The sequence below is a fragment of the Nuphar pumila genome, chromosome 16 (genome assembly GCF_984573655.1).
Source record: "Nuphar pumila chromosome 16, dmNupPumi1.hap1.1, whole genome shotgun sequence".
Lineage (NCBI taxonomy): Eukaryota > Viridiplantae > Streptophyta > Magnoliopsida > Nymphaeales > Nymphaeaceae > Nuphar > Nuphar pumila.
In genome coordinates this window covers 6472993-6482548 of record NC_143264.1, presented here as the reverse complement: position 1 = coordinate 6482548, position 9556 = coordinate 6472993, and the positions used below count along the sequence as shown (strand labels likewise).

At 42.6% G+C, this 9556-nt stretch overlaps 1 protein-coding gene across 1 annotated transcript; it reads right to left on the bottom strand.

Moving 5' to 3' along the window:
• Window positions 1–5457: 5457 nt before the first annotated feature.
• LOC149812794 (NAC domain-containing protein 17-like) lies at window positions 5458–9333 on the bottom strand. Its single transcript, XM_089992447.1, has 6 exons — window positions 9152–9333; window positions 8490–9010; window positions 8094–8371; window positions 7637–8002; window positions 6197–6965; window positions 5458–6104 (listed from the first exon to the last, which is right to left on the bottom strand). Exons 2-6 carry the CDS (start codon window positions 8701–8703, stop codon window positions 5668–5670), a joined length of 2064 nt encoding a protein of 687 aa, XP_089848573.1. The 5' UTR covers window positions 8704–9010; window positions 9152–9333; the 3' UTR covers window positions 5458–5667.
• Between the last annotated feature and the right edge of the window lie 223 nt (window positions 9334–9556).

Genomic DNA, 9556 nt, shown 5'->3' with positions numbered 1-9556 from the left:
GAATGAAATATTTTGACATTTTAAATAGGTGTCTTATCTTATAGAATTGGCTTGAGATATGTGGTGTGCCCAAAATTCTGTCTTTTGTTGTAATTAAAAAAAATCACTCCTAAGTTTTGGGTGTCACACTTCCCCTCTGATGTCTTTCTCTCTCGATTTTCTCTCTACTCTCACGTCTTTCTGACCTCTCTCTGATCAGCATGGATAATTGAGTCCCTAGGTTGGTCATCCATCCATCTACATGAGCCCAAGCTCTCCCCTACCTCGCACACGTGTAATTTAAAACTCCTGGCAATCCGACCAAAACCTCTATTATGTGGATCAATATCTGCACTCCAGATTGTGAAATACTCTTTCTACCTATTACAGACCTCCAAGGTACCTCTATAATTCATTCATAGCCTTATATCAACATTTACCAATTTTCTAGAACCAGAAACCCAAATCTATATCCTATCAGCTACCCAATTTTTTTAAACTGGTAACCCCTAAGCGTTAGTACCCTTTCCTCCTTATTAGAACCTATACCAGACCCTTACACACATCTCTAGGTTACCTTAAAACCCTTGAACTAGGTTCTTTTAGTTCTAGACTAAAAACACTAGCCGAACCACTTATTGAGCTTTAGCCGTTTGACAATGTTTTTCGTTATTTCACCCTAACCGTAATTACGAGAAACTTCATACCTCTCTCCCATCATGTCAATCAGGGTTCAATACCTCTGACACATGGCCCACTGGTCTCACAACCCAAAAATCGTAGATTCGATCATCTTGAGTCTATTAAACTCAAATTGTAAGATTTGTTTGTTGCAAATGTAAACTTACTTTGTGGTCCTTCTTTCAAGCCTTCCACATCAGAAAATATGGAGGGTGTAACAAAGATGAACTCCCCTTAAAAAGTGTATGATCATCCATGTACCCATCTATAAAAAAATTCCTATCAATGTACTCATTTATACCATACCCCCATCCCCTAAAAAACGATAGGTACCCCCCCAAAAAATGACACGTATCAACACACACCTAACAAAGGCTCGGTAGATGTCAAAAAAGCTTTAGCCATGTACTCATACATAAAATGACTCGCTAGACACCAAAAAAGCTTCATCGAAGTAGGGAGAAAAATGTACCTCCCCAGTAGTTGACACTTATCAACACACCTTCTAATGAACACCTTCTAATGAAAGCTCTCTAGATGCCAAAAAAGCTTCACCTAAGTAGATCTCCCAAAAAAAAAAAAAAGGAAAGATGACAGGTACCCCTCACCTGTATCACAATGAGTGCACATCACAATAACAACACATGTATCAACCATACCTTTAACCTATCGATGGGTCCCATACGAGGCCCACAATGGGGGTTACTTATAGTAACAAATGGAATGCATGTATTACAGGCAGCCTTAAAACCTGCTAACCAACTACACGGCAAAGCGAAAACTTGCTAGATGCCAAAAAAACTTCATCGAAGGCAGTCTCATTCTGCCATAATTATAAGTGAAGGCTAACAAAAATGTGAAAATTCAAATGAACATATTTTTTGATATTTTATCCAAAAAGATAAATTTTCAAAACAAAATTCTGATATATTCATTTAAAGGGCAATGCTGAGACATTGTGTAAATTTTATGACATTTTTTTATTTATAATGATGTGGAACCCTTGCCTAAACGAGGAAAACCTTCGGTAGGGTCTCATGACCACCCTGCCTTATGTGACCCTCCTCTTAAAGCCACCGACACTCCTGTGTGCCAACGGGGTTTGATCTAGCACCTTCATTCAACTTCTCAACCACAACAACCAAAATGGCTATTAAAATATCATGTTTGTTTTGAGATGATCATCACCGATATTTGACACTGGCTGAAACTCACATCACAGTACAATGCCAAAATCTTGTCAAGTATGCTAACATACGAATGCCGATCACACACAAATATTTTTCTTTTTCGTTTTTTCAGGAGAATCACACACAACCCTTACGTTTCTTCAAACTAAGAGCAGATGAGGTGATCAACAAGAGCGTTCTCGAACACCTGACTGCCAATCCTATAATGCAAGGGTAGATCCAGGGGCTCGAGCACCCCTTAAAGTTTTGAAATTTTCAACCGAGTAGTTGCACCCCCACCATTTCATACTTACCTTCCAAACCTCTGTGTGTGTCTTGTGTACAAATCAGTTTTTGCATCATTGTTATGAAGATAATGCATGACCATGGATCCATTTTTTTTTATCTTTGTTCCATTTCTCTGAATTTCAACTAAATTAGTCTCGGTTGACAGTGACAATTTATTTTGGTTTCAGAGTGAAGGCTCGGGTGTTTGGGTTCCTGCTCCTCGCCGGGACATTTTCAGTTTGCAGGTAGCTTGTTTTACAACCTGCCTCCTCAGGGCATGGTAGCAGCGACAATCCATCCTCTTCTACAGCAATCGCAGACCATTGGCCCTGCCGTGGAAGTTGTGGGGCCACAAGCAGGAGTGTATCAACAACCACAATGTGCACAGATCAATGGGGCCAATAATTATTGAAAATTGATAATTTGACACTAATTTCTTAGAGAAAAACAGAACAAGCAGAAGTGCATGGATCATCGGCCTGGGATCTGTGAGGGTAAATATTTATAAAAAAGCGGCCAACAAAGAATATGGAAACAAGTTCGGTTTCCATCTAGTATTCAAAGAGAATGTCAAATTCTTTGGTTGGAAGGGATTCAGTCATTGACTCGTTATTAACCATTTTAAGTTAGTTAGTGCGGGTATGTGTAGGTTCTCTTCCCTTTGTCCATGTTGTTTCTATGGTGAGCTCTAGTTTTGAATTATTGTGGCTGGTGAAAAGCTTAGCATTGTTCCTTTCCTTTTTTTTCTCTTTTGTTTTACTTGAAATTTCTTGAGGTCTTAGGTTTGAAAAGTAAATATGAAATGATGAGTTTTTTAGAATAGTGAAAAATCAAATTGCAAAACCGGACGAGAGATCAGTGGATAAATGATATAAAGGACATATTCAAGAAAATTGATAACGAAACAATCATGCAACAGTTACAAAATATGAAGAACCCTCAAGGTCAACTTAGTTGCGTACCTCAGAATATTAACAAATGAATATGATGGGTCTTTACTCTAGAGGACTTCATGAGCTTTAATGCATATTAATATATTTTTTGTAATTTTGTATAATATAACAGCTATAGCTTTTGATTTTGTGCGTGCCATGTAATTTTGTATAACTATGATTATTGTCATCATGATCTTTTTTCTTTGGAATGCATAAACAACCTGATTTTGGACTATTTTATTTTATTTTATTTTATTATAAAACTTTTATGCCCCCTTTAAGCTAGGGGTTTGGCATAAACTAACTAGTTTAATAAACGAGTCGGCCAGCCTAACCCGTTTATTAAACGGGTTGGATTCGTGTTAGGGGTATGCCAACCCGGCTGACCCGTTTAAATAAACGGGTTAGGCGGGCGGGTCAACCCGTTTACCCAAACCCGGCCTGCCAACTCATTTACCCGACCCCACTCTCTCTAGAACTAGGGCAAAAGAAGAAAGGGACAAAGGAGAATAGAGTTGAGGGCGGACGACGGAGGAGGGTTGGTTTTTTCCCCCTTCGTCGATGTTGATGGTCGCAAATCACAGTGATAGATCCCTCTGTGGTTTCCTCCTCTTCTTCTTGCACTCTTTGGGTTTGGTGGGACTTTCTTTTTCTGGAAGGAGGGAGGATGGCCGGAAAATCGACGAAGAAGGAGCTCCTGAGCCTGTTCGAAAATGCAAAGAAGGTGGCCGTTCTCGCTGCCTCCGATGGGGCGTCAGAAGATGCAGAGGAGGCGCGGTGCCTCGATGCGCTCTGCCTGCTCCGAGAGTTCCCCGTCACTGACTCACCATGTCGATCCTCATCTCCACCCAAGCAAGGCTCTTTCTTAACCCCCCCCCCCCCCGTCCACCATCTTCCTGTTCTCGAAGTTTCTAAACTCATTTTTTTGTGTAAAGAATGAGCAATTATAAAAAATTCCGCTCCTCGCTTTTGTTCTGAGTTGATCGACAAGGTTTGTTTTTGGATCTTCCACAAGATTCGAGATGATTCCGACCTTTGTCTAGTGTTCTTGATACTTTTTAGGATTTTTCTTATCGTTTGACCTTCGTATCGATGTTTAGAGTGGGAGAGATGGGATATTATTGTGATTTCGCCAACCCGTTTATATGACACAACTAACCTGCCAACCCGTTTACCCGACCTGACCCGTTTATTAAATGGGTTAACCGTGTCGTGTCGGGTTACCCGTTTAATAAATGGGTCGGGTTCGTGTTTGCCACAGCCGACCCGTTTAATAAATGGGTCGGGTTCATGTTGAGGTATGCTGACCCGCCAACCCGATCCGATTGCCACCCCTACTTTAAGCACAGTCCTCAATCCATCACTGCCTATAGGGGCATGTTCTACACTCGTTCTTGTGCAAGTGGTCGAGCATGCGCAAGCACAACACTTTCAAATATTCTGGAAAATATTTTCTGGTTACATAAGCACATAGCTAGTTCCCTGAAAAGGAATGTGTACTTCAATGGTTGGTAGGGCTGGTAAACCAACTGAGCATCTCGTGAAGGTCATATATGCAGGTCAAGCCGAGTTATAAGCAGTTTGTTAGCTGAGCACGAAAAGAGGGTGTTTGGCTTAACTCGATCCGTATAATCCCATACATACACAATGTGTGGATTTATGTATCCTGAATTCGACAAAACAGTTTCGCACAGGCTCAGCTTATGTGGTAGGAGCAGCTAGTGCAAGTCACCCTGTGTTGAGACACTGCAAGTGGTAGGGGTCTGCCTAACCCCAACTTGCCTTGGAAAAGTGGCTAGGGGGTCATAAAAAAAATTTACAGGAAAGAAATTTTACAAATATAAGGTTAATTTGTTACTTAATTACAAAGTCCTCCATCTAACTTTTCAGATTTCTTGAATGGGCAATTTGAGTTCTATTCTCACGATTGTCAGCCCCTGTCAGTTGTGGGGCCAAGGCCTGATGGATGGCAATCAGGTGATTAATGCACCTTACCCATTTAATAGTATATCGTGGTTGCAGATTTTGTTTAGTCCTTGTAATTGTGTTAGCCATGGTTTGTTAAGTAAAAAACACTCAATCCAATGCCAAAGTTCAGATTTTAATAAATGAAACATGCAGAACATTTGTGAGGTAAAACTGGCAATCATGACTTTCTAGAGAGCCCCATTAGGTTTCTAACAATCTGCCGTATTCTTCGTAGATCAGATCTTACAGAGGTAAGGTTTATTTAGTGGAAAGCAAGTTTTAGATGATATTTAGATAGTTTTTAATAACAATTAAGAAGCAATAGTTCACAAATTGTACAATACGAATCGAGTTTATCTATTGAAACAACTCTATCTAAAGCATGTTTCCGGCTGAAAAAAAAAAAGATAAATGCATCGCCAAGGCCCAGCCAAGTATGGAGAGAGAGAGAGAAAACCAGTTTTATATATTCTTAAAGATTGACACCTGACATATCAATACATGTTCATGGGCAGGTTCATCCGCCACTTTACAAAATGGGATTTCCCAAGGAAATTTTTTATTGAATAGAGAAAACTAGAGGTCATTCTTATGTTCCTCAATAAATATACAGAGCTCTATCACAGATAAGCAGAAGCAAGAATTAACTAGGATGTCATGAACCTGTTGAAGACTAGCTTAAACAGCTTCAGGCCAGCACCTATGACGACCATCCATACTACGGCTGCCATGGCCACCAAAAAGGAAATAAAGAAAAGCCCTCTTCGCCCGCCACCAGGATCCAAAGGCCTACCAACAGCACCAGTAGCAACCCCAGCACCACCACCACACGAGCATCTGCAGTTCCGTGAGGGGTCCACCATGCATCTACAAGACACAGCAGCTCCTGAAGTGCTTGATGCCCGAAAGCTTGACATACGTCTCAGCAAGGGATGCTCCGATGCAGACGCAGGGAGAGTGGGGATTGAGTCTAACAAACCTAAAAGAACAGAGTTGTACCATGATTCTGTGGAACTAGGGGTCAGGCTTCCTCCTGGCTCCGTATCTTGGTTTTGATTGATTGTAGCAGTAGCATACACCAAGCCTGTACATCAGTTTTTAGAAGACAGCGATGAGAAATGGGAACAGAACTCAGCAAGGTGGCTCAACGAAGATATCAAGCAACCCACTGCCTACCTGATGGAGGAGCCATAACCACATGGTTCTGCTCATGTGGCGCCATCATGCTGAATTGTTGATTCATAACTTCCTGACCTTCACCAGCAAATGGGGCTGAAGAGCAATAGCCTACCCCGCCAACCATTTGGTGGTTGAACGCACCCCCGTAGGATTCTAACGCATAGGTTGCCTTTGTGAGATCAAGAGGGATTGATGGAGGAGCCATAACCACATGATTGGGGTCATGTGGCGCCATCATGCTGAATTGTTGATTCATAACTTCCTGACCTTCAACAGCAAATGGGGCTGAAGAGCAATAGCCTACCCCGCCAACCATTTGGTGGTTGAACGCACCCCCGTAGGATTCTAACTCATAGGTTGCCTTTGTGAGATCAAGAGGGATCGCGAACTGAGAATCACCTGCATAACCAGCTTCATTGAGAAATGCTGATGCATCAAAGTAAAGATCAGCATCATCCAACCCACCAACATGCACATAATCATTGTTAGCATCTAGAATACTCGGAATAGGAGGCAGGCACAGTTCATCGCCGATGAGATCATTCAGTTCCAAGAAATCCTTGTCATCCTGTTCATAAGGCAGATTCTGCAGAAATTGCGGATTTTGCCCATAATCAACATAGGAAGCAGCTGCATTTTCGACATGGAAGCTAGTAATCTCTTCACCATTCCCTGCATCATTGAAAAGCCATTGATTTGGTTGAACTGACTCATCCACAGAAGATTGCTCCATTGGAAAGCTATGAGTCTTCTCTTGAGCAGCAACCTGAAAATGGAGATGGGATCATAATCTAAACAAGATACCAGGAAAGACAAGCGACCCCCCCCCCCCTCCCCACCACACACACACACAAAAAAATGTCAAAAAGACATGAAAGTCTGAAAGAGCCAGAAGGACCCCATTCATCAACCGATCTAGTTTTCATTCATAACGATCAAGAAGATTTGCACGACACCCAACACACTAATTAGTTTCAATTGGTTCCTCTTCCTTTACCGTCTCACCAAGCCAGAGCAATGAAACACTTAATCAAGGTTGAGGGAAGTTGCTAGTAGGGAAAAAATAAACTGCTTCCAGAAAAGAGTTCGTCATTCGATGACTCGTTAATCAAAGTGAAGCATCAAACAGCTATCAATACTTATTACGAAGAAACAAAAGCTAAAGAATTGATGAAAAGAACAATTGATAAAAAAAAAGTACAAGAAACCATCTAGGCCGTTACACAAGGCACACTGCTGGCTGCTTGCTCCTAAAAAAATGATCTTATGATCCGTATCACTTTTAATTGGACGTAAAACATCAGAGTTCACAATCTGCTGGTAACAGATGATGGAAAATGAGTTGTAGGCTAGATAAAGCGCCAAAGAAACACATACATGTTTCTAGAACTAAGCACGATCACAAGCCATTCAAAGCTTAAAAACAGTTAATCATACCTGCAATTGAACAGAATTATCCGCAGGATTCTTACTGTCAAAGTCAGACATATCAAGCATCGACCGCAGAAGGTCCTGCAGAATGTCACCACAACCTTGGTCTTCAGGAGAGATGCCATTTGATGAATTTTGTTGTATTACTACAGGGCACAAATTTTCAGCACCACCATCACCACAACCACGACCACCAGCAGCAGTAACAGTAGGAGAATTATACTCAAGCACAACCAATGGCTCAACAGTGTCATTGATGTTGTCATCCTCCTCTTCTGGCCATTCTTCCTCTTTAAACGGCGCCCCATATTGCTCCCCATTTTTAGGTCCAGGACCGCTCTTCCTGAAAATCTTATAGAGAGCAAAAGAATGCTGCAACAGGAAAGAAGAAGGCACTAGTCAGATTCACATTGAGATGCGAAAGAACACTGCAGGGTGAATCCCAAGCAAAGAAAGAAACTACCTGCACGTCCTTGCAGTGCTTGAGCTCCTCCTCGTCCATGGTGTACTCATGCATTACCCAGTCGGTGCGCTCGCCCTTGGGAGCACGACCAATGTAATAAACCAGAGTCTTCTTGATACCCACCGTTCGAGAGTTGACAGAGATGGCCCGATCTTTCCCAGTGGCCTTCCAGTAGCCAGATTTTGTGGCCCGGTTTGATCTCGCGCCATTTGGGTACTTCCTGTCCCTAGGGCTAAAGAGATACCACTGCCTGTCGCCATTCCTTATCAGAGATTTATCTGTGATCGACAAGAGGGAAACGATTCACACCAAAGAAACAATAGCATTCAAAACAAAGAGAATAGGGAAGGAAGAAGGAAAAGAAGGAAGAAGGGGACAGTTGGTGGGAGATGTTACCAGGCAGGTCCCAAGGTTCAGATTTGTAGACATCGACCTCGGCGATGACGTCGAGCTTGAGTCGTCGGTTGCAGATCTTTCTCTTGAGGTAGTACTGGACGAGCTCCTCGTCCGTCGGATGGAACCGGAAGCCAGGAGGCCACTCAGCCGGGTCCATCACGATTCGGTCCCAAGACGCCCTCTCCCTGCTGCTCTCTTTCACTTGCATCACCATCCCTCTCGATTCAGATAACCGATGGAAGCAAAAGAACCAACCAACCACGAATTACAGAGGGAGAAAGGAAACTCTGTTCCCTTCCTCCTCCACTTTCCCAGAGAAGATCAATCAAATGGGAAAGGTGATCGATGTCGAGCGTTGCTCCAAATCGGAAGATTAAACCTGGCTGATTGCTCTACCCCAGAGAGAAGATCCCCTTCGCTTTAAAAATTCCTCCCTACTTTTCCTTCCCCAATTCCCCTCCCCTCCCAACAACAAGAAATGTGTGGGGAAGGAAATAGAAACCAACCAAGTAACCCAACCCCTGCACCGAAGAACAACTCGAATCAGGAGACGGCTTATTTGCTGTAATCGAAGCCGAAAAAGAAGAACAGACGACTTATTTGCTCCCGATTACAAAGAGAACCCGAAGAAAAAAAGCAGAGGATGAAGGGGACGTATGCACCTTTCCTGACGGCCGGAGCGGTCAGGAGAACGCTTCCCCGTGAAAACCCAACAGCCACACCCACAGCCACCAGCAGCACCACCTCATTCGCAGACCCCTCATCTGCTCTGCACGGCTGCGCCTCCCTCCATTTATGCCCTTCCTTGAGGACCAAGCCTCCTCTTAACCATGGTTAACAGGACAAAGGTTCAAAGTGTAAGGCCCCTAGACCCCGTCTCACTCCACATGAAGTTTCAAGGTAGCTACTCTGACTTGCCTTCGTGGCCGTTGAGCTGTTTTTTTTTTTTAATTATTTTTTATGACGAGTTGAGCTGCCTTAATTTTATTTACTTAATCAAAGGGATAATTACAAAAAAAGTGTTGCCAACTTATCGGAAAGTATGTTCATTTTTTTTGTTTTATATT